Genomic DNA, 19,350 nt, shown 5'->3' on the forward strand with positions numbered 1-19,350 from the left:
TTGACGTAGGTTGAAAGACGTGCCGACGCGACGACACTTCCATTGTGACACGACAATTTTATTATCCATACAAATTTATAATTAATTTTCGTGTCACAATGGAAAAAAAATAGTTATTCTAACTACTTGCATTAAAGTGTGCAACTTTTTGGTCTTCTCCTTTGACTAAATTGAAACCTGTAACAAAATTAATAGTTTTAAGCAAATTGATTGAGATGTATTTAGCTGTAATTTATCCTGGGTTAAATTACATTAAAATAAATATATATTCATTTTGTTGATTAGCTACTACTTAATTTATCATTTCACTCATAAAAAACCGGCCAAGAGCATGTCGGACACGCCCAAAATAAGGTTCCGTAGCCATTACGCAAAAATTAAGTAATATTTCTCTAAGGATTTCGTATTTTATACTGAATCTTTCAAGTTTAGGTATATTTTATACCTTAGGCTGCTATTTACTCTTAAACTACTAATAATTCTCAAGCAAACTTAACCGTTATAGTTTTCCTTGAAAGTTTGATATACTTACTACCATCCTGAATTTTTTCAAGTTTTTCCACCCACCGGTTTAGATTTTAGAGGGGGGGGCGCTCGATTTTCATGAAAATTTGCACTTTAAAGTTGAATATTTCACAAGCAAATCACTGAATCGAAAATGGGTTTTTCGACCTATCCAACGATACCCCACACTATAAGGTTGGACGAGAAAAAAAAATCACCCCCACTTTACGTCTATGGGAGATTTTTTTTTAGAATTTTTATTGTACCATTTTGTCGGCATAGTTTACGTTTACATATATATCCGTGCAAAATTACAGCTTTCTAGCATTGATAGTCCCTGAGCAAAGCCGCGGACGGACGGACAGACAGGCGAAACTATATTAAGGGTTCCGTTTTTGCCATTTTGGCTCCGGAACCCTAAAAATTAAGTATAGTAAGTAGTGGCGGACTGCCTAATGTCCAAAAGTGGACGTCCTACGCTACGGCTGGTATAGGTAAGGATGACCAGGAGTATAAAAACCTGACGCGAGGGCAGCACTTCTACGTTTTATATTGTAACATTCTTTATACTTACTATACGATACATCAGTCATATTGACAACGGTGTCGGTGATGTTATTTAAAGGACTATTTTCTAATCTGTCAGACTTTTTCTATGACAAATACTTTTATACGTTGTGAATTATTTTCCTTCCAAGGCTATGGATAATCTTCGGCATTTTAACGCACAAAAACACAAAATACCACGCGCAAACAACGTTAAACTTTGACAGCAATGGGCAGAGACATTTGAATTTAGTGTTACCAGTGCAATAAATTAGTTCTATTGGTTTTCCGCAATATGGCGAGGTTTTTTATAATTCTGGTCAGCTTTTAGCTAAGTATATTTTCAAAATGGTTCTGTATGAAGGTAGTAGTCGCACCTGTCAGCGCTTAGGGATAAGGACTACGGAACCCTAAAAACATGATACTTTAGTCATATCTCGAGATCTGCAGCTCACACAGCCAATAGTTTTGTGCCACGAGTATCACAATTTCTGTGTTGGCGTACACGGCAGGGGGCTACTACGAAATTCGAAAATCGAAGTTTGTATCGTACCGTCCGTCTCACTCTCGTATTAAATAATATAAGCATCAGAGGGACGGCAAGATACGAAATCCAAATTTGTAATTCGTAGTAGAGGGCCAGGGGTTTACGAAGATAGTTCGCATTACATAGATCGTGACACGGTAGGGGAGGATTTTCGTGGAGCAGGCTTTGTAAACTGTATTAATGGTTCGTCTTGACAGATGGAGTGACAGATTACAAACGTAACGGTTTGCTTGACAGGAGTGCGTTCTTAAATTAAATATAGTAAACTAAGCTGTTGCCCGCGATTTTGTCTACATAGAATTCGTTTTTCACGGGAACTTTGACATTTCCTGAAATAAAAACTATCCGATGTTCTTTCCCGGTACTCTAACTATGTGTATACCGAATTTCATCTAGATCAGTTCAGCGGTTTAGAAATGATAAGGTAACAAACAAATAAACAGACTTACATACTTTCGCATTCTATACATTTCAAATAAAACACCTGATTTCAAATAAAAAAAACGCATTCAAATCGTTCCATCCGTTTACGGTGCCACAGACAGGCACACACAGACACACATAGCGGTCAAACTTATAACACCCCTCTTTTTGCGTCGGGGTTCAAAAACAAACAAGAACAAAAGATACAAATAGAGGCATTCACTGCGATCTGTAAAAAGTGAAAATTTGCAAGATGGCGTTAGTTCCGTTTTTTTCCAACTTTCATTAAAGTAGGTACTTATGTCGCACTGTACCTACTTGAACTGATTATTTTTTCTGAGAAAAATTAGCTTGACAGATAGATGTGATGCTGATGGATAAAGATTACGATGTAAATAGGTAATTTTTGGGAATCTTTATTCAAATACCGGATTTAATGATTAATTAATTTGAGGAAATAAATTAATTTCGATGAATTTCGTCACTTCACGATTTACCTAATTGAAATTTACAAAAAAGAATTGTGCCCTGCGTTATTACTTTAACATCGAAGCTGTGAAAGCTTTTGATGAAACCTTTTTCTTTAACGAAACGACAAATTGCCAAATCAACGGACCGACTACGCTATTTTCTAAGAAAAAACCATTTTAGAGCATGGAATTGGAGAAAATCAATATGGTATTCCGTATTCAACAAGTTCTCGAGGCATTGTACTGTGCGACATCTAGCGGGGATGCGTTGAACTAGTAACTGAGAGGCGTGAACGAATGAAGTTTCGAATTTTGCCGCGCATAGATACCAAACAGTGTGCAATAGAATTACGTGGACTAATATTTGATTTAGACATGTTTTGATGTAAAATGGGATTGTGTTTGTACTTATTTGTTTTTGTTGTTATTGTTACAGGTAATATCGTGGTGCTTCGTGGCGATTAGCAATGGATTCGATTTTCATAGGTGCCTTATTCATTAGTGACGATATTTTATTGAGATTAGTAAGTTTAGTTTATTTATTTCATTCATTCAATGTATTAAGAGCGTTTATTCCTGCTGAGCTGGCAACGTTGCACTTTTGTTAGTTTTTCTCGATTATTCCATAAAAATTGAATGAAAATAAATAATTTTGTCTGATAGAACACTTCTTAATATAGAAGTTAATGAGTCTACTCCAATAATTATTCGTTATAGAGTTTTATTTCCTTTAAAAACGGGTCATAAACATTAATTCGTCTTTAAGCTTCTCTTAGACTTTTTCGTACAAACAAGAAACAAATACAACCAACAAACTGTGAGATATATTATGTGCAAAGGCAAACCTATCCCTTTTTAAGGGTCCCTATGAAAATTTATACACTTTTAGCCTTTAGATAATCTAGTAGACTCTGTAGACTTCGTAAAAGAATCGTGTTCTGAAAGACTTTGAACATAATATCACGATACGAAGCTATAATATCGATAAATAACTGCCTTTATGGAGCTCGCAGCGAAGTCGTTTTTGTGAGATATTAGGGGGATCGTAAATAAACCAAATAACTTTATTTTTACGGCAAAACGAAACCTTAGAGCTAAGTGAAACGTAGATGTAGCAATGCGCTCAAAACAATAAAACCACTGCTGGTTTACTACTTACAGATGCAGATGACTCTTAAACGAGCATTTAATGAAATAATTACTTAAATCAAATTAAATTTATAAACGAATAAAAATAAATACATAAATAGAAACGAACAATAAAATAGGTAAGTAGGTAGATAAATACATACATTCGCCTTTGTACATCTTATTATCTTGTTTTCTGTTAATTTCGTGTGTTTTTATGTGCAATAAAGAGTTTTATAATAGGTACAATACGAACAAACACACACTTAGTTAAACTTTACTGACTTCTTTTATTTATAAAAGCTGTATTAGGAATACAAACATTTTATTTACAAAAGTGTAAATATGACTCTTAAGCTATAGAACAATATCTATCGCACATTTGGGTAATCTTGGCAAGTTATTTTTTGAAATAGGTATCCAAAAAATATAAGATTGTGTTCTTGATTTAATCATTCGAATCTTAGGTATAATTTGGAAAGGAACGTTATCTCAATGAACTAGGTATTCGAAAATAATAGTATTATTAGTACCAAAATATTAATTGCAACATGTCATTCAGTAATTTTACTCTTACATAAAACTAAAGATACCTAGCTAAAACGCCGCTTAAATATGATAATTTTTACGTAAATAATCAAAATTAAACTAATTTTTAAAATGTTCTTATAAAAGGTTATTTTTATAAGCCGGTTCTACACTTTACTTCATTTATTAAACGAAGAAAACGACATGGCCGCGAGGTCACGAATGCTTCCGTAATTTCCACGACCCTTTATTAGTTTAACATCAAATTTACGACCAAATCGTAATTTAAATCACATTTAAAATAAAAATTATATTTTATTAAGTACTTTTACTGCGGACTCTAATTATCACGTCAAATAATTTTAGAAAGTCACTCGACACTTTCATAATCCATAGACAAAAGCAAGACGCCATTTTTTGCAGCGACGATAGAACGTAATATTTACGTAAACGATTCAGAAACCGCGTTTAATCGTGCGGATCGTTCAGTGACACTTATTTTTTATGATCCCAGTAAGTATTTGCGAAAATTCTAGATGACTACTTCGCCATTAATCCAGACATCAGACGCAGGCAAAATGCGACAGGGGTGAATATATGATTTATAAGCAAGGACCCGTCGGAGTCACGGACGGTCATAAAATGCAGGGCTGTGCTTGAATAGGGGTTATGACAAAAACTCGATAGACAATCTTTTGTTTCTGCCGCTGACGGGTGTGGCTGTTTGAATAATGGCTTTAGCCTAAGTGCCTCTAATATAGATCTGGAGTTTCTGGAGATAATTAATTTAACGATCGGGCAGTGTACTGTCGTGCATGACAAAACACGTCGTTATTGTTTAGTCATTGAGGATTACATTTAATGGCAACAGAATCTTCAGATATTTATACGTATCGAGTTTTAAACCCTATTAAAATTATAAACGAGGTTCCAACCTTATTTCTTTATAAAAAGGAATAAAGTTACTGTGACTGGCAACACTTGACCTGATAGCGAGCGAAGTTCAGCGTTCAAATCGTAACGTTCATCAAATCGCGTAGTACTTTGTCTCGAAATTAATTAGGTTAAATTATTAACCGCAAAGCGATTGTTCCATCCACCTTATCAAGTCAATTAAGTGGAATGAATTGGGAAACGGCAGTAAATTAGTTAAACGATTCAATTTGCTGGTATCCTGGGAAGAGAAATGTAATGCAACGGTTATTTCATTGGTGTTTCTTTCGAGAACACCTAGTCACATAAGGCATGTTATAGTACATTACTGCAGAGTCCGCGAAATAGGGGATTGCTGGCCGCGTGTTATAGATAGCCGAGTGTTAATGGAAAGTGCTATCAACATTTCTAGGGAAATATTGATTTATACTTTTATTTCACAATACTTTAAAAATTAGTAAAACAGATTGATATTAATTACCTGTTACAATGACCAGAATAATTGATCTTCTATTTTATTCATGCAAAATATGTTTTAGTTAAATGACATTGTAACGAATAATTCACGTTTTAAATCGAGTTCAGCTCGACATCATCATCCTAGCTTGTTTACGTCCTACTGGTGGGCACAGGCCTCCTCTCGGAATGAGAGGGCTTGGCTGGGCTTGTTTCGGGCTAATTCGTAGCCCTTCTTCCTAGGAGCAACATGACTCGGCGGCTGCCGCACCACGCGCACACATGTGCACGTTGCTCCTAGGGCTACGAAGAAGAAATACGTCAAGCTAAACTCGATTTAAGATGCGACTTATCATTTAATATGAATTAGTCTCACGGTAATTTTATGTTTTAGTTGTTATTTCATGAAGATTTTCTACAACGATGTTATCTAAGATTCCTTTATTTAAAAATCGCGAAGGTTTAGGGTGAAATCGTTTTTTTTCTTGTTCAATTGGTTTCGTCAATACTTTTGAAGTAAGAAACGAATGCCTAGCTACCGAATAAAGACTTACGTCAACCAAAACCTTCTTCTCATTTCCAGTTCATAAAAAATGACTCAAAACCTCAATAAAACTAAGTGAAACCCGTAAATTGATCTGGAATGATCGACGATTCGGACTTTCTCCTCCATTAGGTTCATTACGCTGTAGTTTTTGTCTTCGAGTCTCGGCAACCATTTTTTTGCATCGAGACTTCATTAAGGGAGTTTTTACCGTCCCTAAGATAAACCCGCGTCTTTATTACTAGCTTCGAAGGTTCGTAATAGGGTGGCAAGTGATGTTGCGAGTTCAGATTTGTTTCAGCCTTGATAGTGACAAGTCTCTTTTCAGATGACTGGGCAATGCTGGGTATCGGTTGAGTTTTTTAGGGATGAAACTGAAGGGCGCTGCGTGTCTAGTTTGAATTGTGCCAGTAATGATTGGCAAAAAGATGTATGTAGTTAACGTTTAACACTGATCAAAAAAATTAAACTAAAAATTTAACATTTGTCGTGTATTTTTTTTATATAAAATATAGGCTTGCGTTTGGCCACAATCACGTCTCATGGAAAGCGAGGATGAGGCCTACAATGGAGCACGCTTGCCTAGTAAATGCTCATTTACCTTAGACTTGAAAACGGCCAAATTGTAGTGTTCAGGAAACAGTCGCATATACCCCTATATATTCTTACCCTTTCTATTCCTATCCATTTCTATTCCTTTTCTATTCTATTCTTTTCTTTTCTATTTTTTTTTCTATTTCTTTTTATTTATCCTTAAGATATACTTGCCCGTGACTATAATATGGGACCTTCGCTATGCTGGTCTGACACGCACTTGACGGTTTTATTTTAATTGGCAAGAAACGTTTTTTATTGTTGTTTACCAACAATAAAAAAAATGGAAAAGGTAAGCTGAAACAGGAATAACGATGGACTTACGAATCAAAATCGAATTAAAATCATAAGATACTTAAAATTTATTTATTCTCAGAATACAACCAAAATGATCAATAAACGGTAACTAAAAAATGACAAATATACAAAAAAAAAGAAGTATACAAAACCTGTAAAAGATATATAAATGCAAGGAGTGTGCTACATAAAGAGAAGGAGACAGCCGGTGAAATTAGTGGCACTTGAGGTATCCCATCTTAGGCCTCTAGGTTTATGGGCGGTGGTGATCTCTTACCATCAGATGCTCGTTTGCCAACCAGTTGAATAAAAAAAAAACTAAAGTAAATCAAGTAATAGTTAGACAATCCCGAATAATTACTTGGTTCCTGCATAAACGATGCATATGAAGCTACCGACAGCAGCTATATTATAATTATATAATTTAAAAACAGAACCCTTCGTGCATTCTCTTGCGATAGCCTTTTTTTTATTCACGCTGAGGAGGTGACGATCAAGTTATTTGCCCAATAGATTGCCGAGAACACCGGGGGATAGTTTTAAACGAGGGTGCGGCGGACAGTGTGTTGCGTTACTGTTAGTTTTAACTGGCCTTAACGAACCGTTATTAACTATAATACTTATTTAACCGATTATTTTTATTGAATTAACTCTGGGCAGAAAAAAGCGATGATAATCTGATGGTTTTACATATTTAATCGTGAGTTCTCTGGTTTGGGCATATATCTGAGTTTGGAATTTAAGCAAAATAAAATTTGAAATGTATCATGTCTAATCATGACCTGTTCTATGACTGGTAACGCAAAGAAACTTTCATAGGTAGGGTGTCATCATCATTATCCCAGCCTATATACGTCCCACTGGAGGGCACAGGCCTCCCCTCAGAATGAGAGGGCTTGGGCAGTAGTTCCCACGCGGGCCCAGTGCGGATTGGGAACCTCACACACACCATTGAATTGCTTCGCAGGTTTGTGCAGGTTTCCTCACGATGTATTGTATTGTATTGTAAAACTCTTTATTGTACATAAAACACATGAAAATAACATAACACAGGATAATAAGATGTACAAAGGCGAACTTATCCCTTAAAGGGATCTCTTCCAGTTAACCTTTGAACGATCGACAGGATATTAGACACAAGAGTAGACACTACAAGTACATTGAAAAGGTAAAAGATCCAAAATTTAAATTAACTCAAAAATCTATGTTTTCCTTCACCGTAAAGCTCGTGGTAAATTTCAAAGTTGAGAGGCCATAGGTCAAACCACTCGGCCACCACGGCTTGTAGGGTGTAAAATATTTCAATTGAAAACTAACCGGCCAAGCGCTCTGATTTTTAGAGGAGGCCTGTGCCCGGCAGAGGGACGTATGAAGATGAGATGATGAATATGAGCTTAATAACTTAAGGCCGATCAAGAACTGTAGTTTTATTTATTTATAAAACCAGACTAAACGATTATTTATTGACAGTAAAGATGCCAGAAATAATTTATGACGAATAAAATTGGCAGCAAGTTGCTATGCACTTTAAAATAGCCCTCTATTGTATGCGTAAATGTATATTAGTCATAAAGTTTCACATTTTCACAAAAAAAAACTGTTTAGCTAAGTCATTTTTATAAATCCAATATATGTACGATTATTCATATTTTAAACTTACAACCCTGACCTGACCGTCGACGAAAAGCACCAAACGCCTTTTGACGCTGCAAGTCACTCGACTATACAAAATTTCACACATTCGCTTTGTGCAGCGCCAACGCGCCTAAACAGCCGGTGAAATGGCAAAACAACCCAGTTACCTTCTACGTCTGCGGGAACAACGCCCTCTGCTGAATCAAAAGATAACGTAGTCTAGTGACGCGTAAGAGATAAATGAGTCATTTTAAATAATGTAATGACATGATTTTGCGCGCGAAGAAATGTGAAATTATTTTTGCGTAAGAATTCTATCATCTGAAGCAGTAGTACCATAAACGACGGTAAATATAAGTTGGTTTTGTAGGTAGGCATGAATGCACATGTCAGTATTGTTTCTTTGACGCGAGCGCTCTTGTATGCAAAGACTGCTTGTTTGTTTAAAAGGGAAATGGGACAATGTCAGCGAACTGTGTCAGGCTCTCAGGCTTTACGATGTTTGATGAAATAATTTTCATGTGAGGCATAATGCTATATTTCTTTAGTCAGTTTTTGGGTTGATTGAAAAAAACAAACACGCTTTTTCAGTGTCTCTGGGCCTATACTACGAAGTTCAATACGAAGTTCAAAATTCGAACTTCGTACCTTGCCGTCCCGCTAACGCTTGTGGATTCAAAACAGATATGAGGTTCAGGGCAATATACATGCACGCCGCTATTGATAAAAAAATGTGTTTATGGATCTCGACTGGAAAAAAAGCATTTGCTAAAGAGCAGTTGTCAATAAACTTTTCAAGTGTGATTGTTCATGAACAAATCGAAAAAGTCCAGTGTGAATCGGACTCAAGCACGGATAGTTTCGTACCTACATTGGTAGATTTAAAATGTGTGCACCTCCCCTCGAAAAGTGGTATCATAAAAGCAAGCTTTGTTCAATTACTTGGATAGTACAGTATAAAGTCTACTTTGTGATTGTGTCCGTGAAGCAATCATGAACTTTGAGCATCTTCATTAGAAGAAACAAACTAAGTAATCAACGAGAAAAACTCGCGCCTTCCCGCAAAGGAAAGGTCAAATAATAAATAACAGACTAATTAAACTTTATATAGACAGGTTCCACGGCATAAAACATAAGCCAGTGGGTCACCCAAAAGTAAACAAAATATTTAGTTTAGGTTGACAAATTGCGGGTATAGCTTTTGAAAAGTCACTTGGATCTTCTGTCATGTCTATTCTTTATTTTCATATCACATATCAATGTATAGAGTTTGTAACATTATCAGCTCCTTGCTTCTTATTGGCAATGATACTGATATAAGCCAATCACGTCGTGCGTGTTGTTTGTATCAGCCAATCACGAGCGTTGTATGTTTCAATACTTAGCTATCGAAACGCGGTATAGTTTAGCTTTTCGGTCCCACATTGGGCGCCAGTTTAAAATAATTCAGTCAAGTCTGATTTGTTATATTCCAGTGTATTTTATTTCGAATTAAAATGTATTCGTATTTGAATTAATTATTTTATAATTTTATTTCTCAGAATACAACTCCATTAAAAGTATCTCACTTTTAATTATTGATTATAGCCGCCCGCCCCGGATTCGTACGAGCATAGTGATTGAAAAAATGAGAACTATTCTTCCATTTCAGTCACTCACTTGATACATATAGAGATTTCTAGTATAGAGTATACATTATTTCTTCATCTATAAAGTTTTATTTTTCAAACATTTTTTGCGTACAAACTAGCCCTGCCGATTATAAATGCCTTCATCTTCTTGGCTTCATCTATTTGGCAGTATTTTTGGCCAAATAGGCAGTGACTGGTGCAACCGAACTAAAGTTAAACGAGCTAAAGCGCTTGCATGCGTTCGGCAAAATAAGTATTATTAGTTTACCTTTATACATTAATTATATGCGTGGAAGTTTATAAAATTAAAAGACTTAACTCTCATGTAAATCTGCACTAATAGTTAGTTAGTTAAATCCATCTAATTTCATAAAGACAGTTCTCTTACAGAGGGCATGACCTCTCGTTAGTACATAATAAATGGCCCAATCATCTCTCTGATTTCAATAATAAATGTAATGTGAACTAACTCCGATGGAGTGTCTATTTACAATCTTCCATTGTGATACGCTCTTGAATATAAGGATATTACATTTCATTGTACACCTGAGCCATAGTAATTTCTGTTGTCACTTGAAACCACTTAATTTATAATTTCTACCCATTAAAGAGTAACGTGACTAAATGACTGACAGAAAACGCACAGCCTAAACTATACCACTCGAGCTAGAGACTTGAAATTTGGTAGACATTCTTTTGGGGTCAAAGGTGCTGTAAAGTGATTTTTCGAATATTTTCAAATAAATTTTAGCACGTCATAGCTACCACAGGAACTTAATTAACGAATCTGTAATCCTTTACTTGACTTCAACTTGAACTATCTAAGCACTAGAGTTTTCATGCATATTTTACATTCATGTCTTGTGTCAGTATATTACCGTAGTGAATGTAGTTAACATTCCAAGAAAAACTCGTCGAATCTGTAATTCAAAAGACTATAAATTATGTTACCGAAGACAAAAGAATATCTGAACTATTTTGACCCCTAACTCAACCCTATAAGACTCGGTTTTGAATAACCGAAGAGCTAGGGGTTATTTTATAGGATTTTAGCCACCCCCTGAGAAAATGGCCGAGTCGGATGCAGCCAAAGATGGCGGCGCGCATGCGCGTTGGCTCGCTCAATACGTGCACCCTCCCACAAGGTTTCATCTTATGCTCTCCTAGTCCTCAGTTCATAGACCCAAATGTAACAGCTGTCCAGAACATTTTTTAAACTATGCACACAAAACGTTAGGTATTTGATTGAATTACTATTTCGTTTCCACGAGTTAGCTAAGATTTAGTAAAACATTCTTAAACACTGCACCTTTGGTACTAACAGGTGTATTTACAGGTTAATTCATCTAGCATTTAACACAAATTGAACATGGGGAATTGAACTGGACTCTCTTCAAGAGCACATTTGATCTCAGTTACAGATTAGCACTAAAACCACTGGCACTAGGTAACACAAGCACTGGTCGAGCCATCGATTTTGGGTTCGGCCACCGCTCCCTTATATCAACAACTGGTAACCTGTGGGCAAAGACACACAATATGCAATGGTAAGGTTAGTTACACACAGAATAGTAATGCAGTGGCTTCGTTCTTGATGAGGATTGGGCGACATCTTAGCCTGCTTGTCCAGACGCAGCAGTAGCCAATACTTACTGCTGTGACAGGACAATATGGCTAAGACGCGCGTGACGTGGTGACGGGCGTCGGCGAGTGTGTGGCGGAGACGACGCGCCGTGCCGCGCCCCGCCGCCGCGCACGCGCGTCTCCTACCCCTCAATGGACACCCTCAATCAACTATCGATTTTCCTTTAAAAAAAAGGTTAATTCATTGCAACAAGGATATTCATACTACAATGTTTACAATTCTTATGCAAAAATATTTCTTTTTTGCTTTTAAAGGGTCGATGAACCTTTAAGTAACTCCGTAGTTATGCACAAAACTTTACGCACTACTAGATTCCGGCTGAATTTTACATTCGGGTCACGTAGAATAAAATGTCTTAACAGATCATTCCGCACAGCATTGGGGCACTCCTTTGCCCTTATAAAAAAACACAATCTAGTCTATGCCCAGATTTAATGAACAATATGTTAGTAACACTCACGTCACCTTTACTTGTTATTAATTAAAAATGTAAAAAAATCATGCAGCCTTTTTTCAACTCATTGGTTTAAAAATTCGAACACGAACCGAATTTTTAATGACGTAACCTTCAACATAACCTTTTTTTGAAGTCGGTTTAAAAAAGTGTAATTATTTTACAGAAAGTACGATACAGATTGCTAATCTTGTATATGAGTAATTTTCTGAGCGAACTCTGGGAAGTCCAGTGTTGCTACCTTATGGCTTCTCTCAAGAGTTCTCCAGTTTAAACTTAGTTACTTTGAATCTCATGTGATAGCATTCATCCATTTGACATGGCTTCAGTCATATATATATTTTGAGCCGCTACTGGTATCGATTGTGTAGGGTCTAAATTAAATTGTCTTTCTGAAAAGGTCAATCACCTTTCCTATGCTGTATTGACTCAAGGCCTTTACCTAAGTGTAGAATCTGATCTGAGAATAATGATACAAATACAAAGCTTAGTTTCGTCAAAAATGGTTGTAATGGATTAATTCAAAAACGAATGACCAATTTAAAGGTATTTTTTGAAATCTACACATGTTAATCCAGGAAATGTCTAATCATTAAACTTCTCATGGGACGCAAACGAAGTCACAAGCATCCCCTAGTGTTCCATAGAGATGATTTTCATACATTTTAACTCAACAGTAACTGCTTCTTGCAATGAATGTCTACTAAAGAAAAAAATATCAATGGGTGTGATATTGTGCCAAATTATTAGTAACATCTTGCCTCTAAAAGTTATACCTTCTGATCTTTAACATTTCAACTATAATACCTCACCGAGAGAAGGGTCGTAGAGTTCAGCGACCTCTCTTTGATGTAGCGTAGCCTTTGACATTTATTTCAGATGCTTTTGAACCGCGCCAGCGTCAGAATGACCTGCCATTATTGGTTCAAATTAAATATTTTACTTATTATAATTTGACGACCAGATGGCCAAGTGGTTAGAGTTCCTGACTACAAAGCTTGAGGTCCGGGCTTTGATTCCCAGCCGGGGCAGATATTTGTATGAATAATACGAATGTTTGTTCTCGGGTCTTGGATTTGTAATATGTATTTAAGTATGTATTTATCTTTAATAAGTATGTTTGTCCGTTGCCTAGTATCCATAGTACTATAGCTTTGCTTAGTTTGGGACTAGGTCAATGGGTGTCAAGTGTCCCACGATATTTAATTTTAATTTTGTAAACGTCAAATTTGATGATATCGATTCGAACGCTAAATTAAAACATAATAGTTGAATTAACATTTTATTTATTGAAATAAACACGGATAACTCACGTCTTACTCTACGTATCTACTTAACTATGTATATACTTGTGTTTTTTGTACTGCTTACAGTGTTGGTGTGCAATAAAGAGATATTGTATTGTATTGTCTTAAATCAAGTGTTTCGCTGTTTCGGACTAATTCGTGGTCCATTCTTATATAGTCTTGGAGACCGCGAAACGTTTTGGCTGCTGCAAAACGTGCACGCGCGCCACCGCTCTGCTTGCTTCGTTATCCGGGTCCATTTAATTAAATACGAGTGAATATCACGGTTCGGTTCGGGAGGCTGCGCACGAACGGGACAGATGGCGTGCTCTCGTTTCGGAGGCCAAGACCCTCTTTGGGTCCCTGAGCTGATTAGTTAGTTAGTTTTGAATCTCACGGTAATTTCATGTTCAAGAATTTAGATTTTTTTTAATGAACTAAAACAATTACTTTGTTCACCCGCGACCTTTTGATAGCTACGCTTATGCAAGATATGCGTGTTCATGCAGTTCCTTCCTCCACACTGTAAAAACACAACATAAGACTATTTCCCAAAAAGTTGTCCATTTTCAGTTGTCCACTTATAAAAAAATATATATTTCCTGACGCCATTTCAACACAAAAAATAAGTAATATTGTGTTAAAATATATACAAAACCTTGTGGTAGTGATAAAAAGTCTGATAATCTTTGTTCGGATCCTATAGAAAATTTCGATGTAGTTACGATTTTTTCCTCACAAGATTTCGTGACGTTATCCTGACGTCAAGAAATTTTGGATGTTTTATGCAGTTTATGTTTTATGATCTCAAATATTTAAAAAAAAATATTTTTTACTGTACGTAAAATTTAATGTAAAATTAGAACACGTTTCATAACTAAACTTTGTTGAAGAAAAAAAAACCATGAGCATGAAGCAACGATTTCCTCCTTTTCACGCCGTGCAAAATCAACAAAAAGTTAACTTTCTAATTCTGTTTCGATTTAGCTACTCCAGCAACAATTAGATATGCCATTCATCGGGTCAGAGGCAGATATCAAATACAATTCGTTGAACTTCGCGCGGTAAAATTTTAAAAAAGATTTCGCGCAACATTTCATTTTGTTACTGAGAATTAGAATTATAAACAATTTAACTACGGAACCAGCTTCCTGTACCGCATTCCTGGAGCGGTACAACTCAGGCATTTAAAAAAAACGAGTATCAATCTCTCAAAGGGCCGGCAACGCACCAGTGATACCGTTCATGTTGCAGGTATCGATGGGCGGTCGCTGATTGCTTCTCATCAAGTGAACCGTATGCTAGTTTGCTCACACTTATTTGCAAAAAAAAATAGTTTAGATAAAACTATATTTAATTTTGTGTAATTAATTAGTTAACAAAAACAGGCGATTAGTGGTAAAAAGGTAATAAAAGTGGTATTAATTTCAGGTAGTTTCAAGTAACTGACTTTATGTATCTAATCTCAATAGCTGGCTTACGCTGTTAAAATCTAGTCCGTTTGCAATATGCCTTAGTAAACATATTCAAAAGGCACGAGATGCTCATAATCTTCAACAGAAAGGTCTGCAGATACCAAAGGCGAAGGGAAAGATAAATTGATGACGTCCGAGCTGATTTATGGCCTAGGAAATTTTCCCAAAGAAAAACCTCCGACATTCATCAAACGCTTTAGCTAAGAATCTGACCAACTGTGTCTTGTAAGGATAATTCATGCATTTTTCATTCAAATCCCTACTTCTTAAGCTTCTTCGTAAGCGAATTTGACTTTTAATTTATCAGGGATTATTTAATTTCTTTAATATAATAATATTATCAATAACGGCTTCTTTAAATTGGACGTATCAAGTCAATATTTGGCGGAAAATCGCGCACTAGCACCAGGAGACCGGGGCGATGTGGGAGCCCCCCCCTCTGCGTGCAAAAGAGAAAGCGAAAGAAAACCACTTTGTTGGACAGAAACAAAAAATCCGCTCGAAAGAGAACGGGGTATTCATATCCCCGTATCCAGGCGGGCTACTACGAAATTTGGAAATCGAAGTTCGTGTCGTTCCGTACCTTTCACTCTCGTATTAAATAACATAAGCGTCAGCGACGGCAAGATACGAAGTTCGAATTTTGCACTTTGTAGTACAGTGGCCAGTTTCGAGATGAAATGCGCAACTTGAGGGTAATTTTCGCGAGCAGCTGGCGATCGCAATGTTCGTTTTCAATAAAATAAAAGCTGAATAGCTTTCAATTACGCCTGTATCAAATGTTTGAATGCAATTTTTTTTCGTTCGCGCAAAAATACGTTTGTTCGCATGATGAGTGCCTAACAGACACTTTACTTTTGTAACTCAAAAAACAGGATGCAAATTTCATTACCTATTTTCCTTTTCCCCTAAAAGTACCCACGTAGCAGTCTGATTACGATTTCAAATATTAAGCATTATAGAAAGAAAACTTACTGAACCGCATGATTTGTTTTGCGGTAAGTAAATACTTAGAAATTACGCAAAAGTTTTCCAATTATGCGAAACCAGAACATGACTAAAATGGATTAAAGAAAGGTCGCTTTAAATAATAAGAATTTTATTTGTGTTTCTGCATTGAATTTAAGCGGATCGAAGTTGAAACATATGTAGTTTAAAATTCGTTGAAAAGATATACCTACTTTCCATTTCGTTGAGAGACCTGTAATCGTAAAGTAAAGTAACAGAGTTAAGTTTCCTACAAAATTCACCTGTTCTTTAAAACAAAAGGAAACTACCTTTGAAATTTAGTAATATTGTTCGATCGAACGTACAATTTACGCAATTTACATTCTACGTCGTTTTGACATTGACATTTCAATCAAAACTTTGTGACCATAAACAATACAAAACAAATTCCTCTTGTTACGTACTAAACTTTTCGTTACAACTTTCAAGTTATCGTTATAACTTCTAATCGGATTCCTATTTAAATAACCGTGAAACTTGTATTTAAATAGCGATAATGCTACCGATATACGCAATGTAATGAATTTACCATACTTTCCATTCGTAACTGGCCGGCAACAAGCTTACCAAAACAAATGCCAACCGTGTTTTGTTGTCAACTTTCGCGTCACGAATTCACAAGAAAATATTACTTAAAATTTAACAATTTGTGTTAATTTAGGTTTTAGTTTTGATTACGGAGTGATAATGATGGGCCTATATTCCAGTGGGGCGCTCGGCGGAGTCGAGGTGTTGGACGGCGGCTTGGTCGGCGGGGAGTTGACGGCACACGTTTTGAATGCCCAGGCGGCCGCCCACGCCGCCGCTACGGCTGCGGCCGCGGCTCACCAGCAACACCAACAACAGCAGATCGTTGCGCAACAGATAAGTGAGTTGTTCTTTCACTCAATCATAGAAAATAGACGTTTTATACCGCGTTTGAACCTCCGCGCGTCGGCAGTAGGCATTGAAATAACTCTGTAATGTAAGTTTTTGCTAGTTTTCTTGTGATAAAACCTTGTGTGTGAATTGGTTGAGTTATGTGTGAATATTGTGCAAATTTTGACCTTTTTTAGACCTGCTGCTACAAAATAAGTTTGTTTAAAACTATAATAAACTATATTGTTTACCAGTGAAAAATCAATAGGGATTATGCATGGAACACAAATTTCGTCTTGAGTGTCTTATGGCTTTGAATGCTCCAGGTGATCATGTCAGTCTCATGGATGCTCGCTCAGTTCCTACACAAGGAACAGATCAAAGAAGTGGTTAATTCAAATGGCATTGTAAGATCTTTGTAAGCCAACAATAGGGAATATTACTGCAATTTTCTGCCGTCAGAGTGCAGCACTGGCACAAAACTGGAAACAGTTTTTTGAGTATCTTACATGCCATAATATCATATTATTTCAAATTCTTTTTTTGGAAATATAGCTCTATCGTTACTCTCAATGTAAATATCATGTTATTTTGTTAGTAATAAATATATCACGATTTCTATAGGTACTAGTACTCTTTGGTCATGATCTGTCATGGCAACAATAAGAGAACTGACATTGTCATGGAGGTTTGTGCTAATGCCCCCTGCACAGAGCTTTGCCTAATATGCCCTATTAACCTGGTTGTTGCGCATGGCTCCAAGAACTCTTGTTCTCAAGTCCGAGTTCTCAACATGTTCCAATAAGAAATGGGACAAGTCTTCTACCCTCTGGCAAATCTCAGATGGTTCAACTCTCATTAAGTATATATTAAAATTTATTTGTGGGGATGTGTCCAGAACAAACCCTAAAAGCAGAACTAAAGCTAAAATAAGGAAAATGAAAACAAGCAGATGAACTCCTTCTCTTTCTAGAATAATTAAAATTTTGTTTGGGTTTTCTATGGCCGTTGTTATGTGATGTCATAGTTCATCTCCTTAAATTTTTTATGTTATTCAAAATGTTTTCAACATATTGGCTTGTCAAACGATAAAGGGACATTTGGAAAAACAGAACAATGCTTCCACATTCCCTACTAACAAGCGTGTGACTTAGTGTTGAATTTCCTCTTGGTCTATATATAAAATATGATCCACTGCTGGGCACTGGCCTCCACTCGGATGAGAGGGCTTGTGGGCTTTAAATAAATAAATATCATGGGACACTTGACACCAATTAACCTAGTCCCAAACTAAGCAAAGCTTGTACTATGGATACTAGACAACAGATAAACATACTTATAAAGATAAATACATACTTAAAATACATATTAAACATCCAAGACCCGAGAACAAACAATCATATTATTCATACAAATATCTGCCCCGGCCGGGAATCTAACCTGGGACCTCAGCTTCGTAGTCAGGTTCTCTAACCACTTGGCCATCCAGTCATCTTTAGTTCCCATGCAGGCCCAGTGAGAATTGAGAACTTTATAAACACCATTGAATGACTTCTCAAGTCTGTGAAGGTTCCGTTTATTGCTGAGTGCCGGGTCATGAGCTGAAAGGGTGATGTCACAAGAACTTTTTTCTATGGAGTCCGAGTTCTCAAGATGTTGCAATATCCGAAATGGGAAAGCTGATTTAGGGTCTGGCAAATGGCAAATGGTTCTAGTCTCATTATATGCTAAAATTTCTGTCGTGGGGATGTCCAGAACTATCAATAAAAGCTGAATTAAAGCTAAAATAAGGAAAATGACAAAAAAGCAGATGAAGGCACTACTAACTCCTAGACTTAAAGTTGTAAATTTAGTGTGGTTTTCTATGGCCGTTGTTATGTGATGTCATAGTTCATCTCCTTACATTTTTTAAGTTATTCAAAAATTCAACTTTAAACAAATTTGTTTGTCGAACCGGTGAAATTAAATGGGTGGAAAAAGAAAAATGCTTCCACATTCCCTACTGACAAGCTTGTGACTTAGTGTTGAAGTTTCTTGAGTTCATCCACTGCTGGGCACTGGCCTCCACTTGGATGAGAGGGCTTGTGGGCTTTAAATAAATAAATATCATGGGACACTTGACACCAATTAACCTAGTCCCAAACTAAGCAAAGCTTGTACTATGGATACTAGACAACAGATAAACATACTTATAAAGATAAATACATACTTAAAATACAATATTAAACAACCAAGACTCCAAGAACAAACAATCATATATAATTCATACAAATATCTGCCCTGGCCAGGAATCGAACCCGGGACCTCAAGCTTCGTATCGTAACACTAACGTAACCACTTGCTGCCTATCTGGTTGTCAGTAATGAAGGAGGCTGTCAAGTGATCGAA

At 36.4% G+C, this 19,350-nt stretch overlaps 1 protein-coding gene across 2 annotated transcripts in view; it reads left to right on the forward strand.

Moving 5' to 3' along the window:
• Positions 1 to 19,350, forward strand: part of LOC141442947 (RNA-binding protein Musashi homolog 2-like) — a 198,075-nt gene that overhangs the window by 160,011 nt on the left and 18,714 nt on the right. The window contains exons 1-2 of one of the 2 annotated variants that reach the window (XM_074108147.1): positions 16,504 to 16,620; positions 16,812 to 16,972. In XM_074108147.1, coding sequence (XP_073964248.1) covers positions 16,601 to 16,620; positions 16,812 to 16,972 — 181 coding nt within the window. In that variant the 5' untranslated portion in view covers positions 16,504 to 16,600. Of the gene's footprint in view, positions 1 to 16,503; positions 16,621 to 16,811; positions 16,973 to 19,350 lie in introns of those variants that run through there. The other variant, XM_074108144.1, reaches the window with a different exon arrangement.

The sequence above is a fragment of the Choristoneura fumiferana genome, chromosome 26 (assembly GCF_025370935.1).
Source record: "Choristoneura fumiferana chromosome 26, NRCan_CFum_1, whole genome shotgun sequence".
Classification (NCBI taxonomy): domain Eukaryota; kingdom Metazoa; phylum Arthropoda; class Insecta; order Lepidoptera; family Tortricidae; genus Choristoneura; species Choristoneura fumiferana.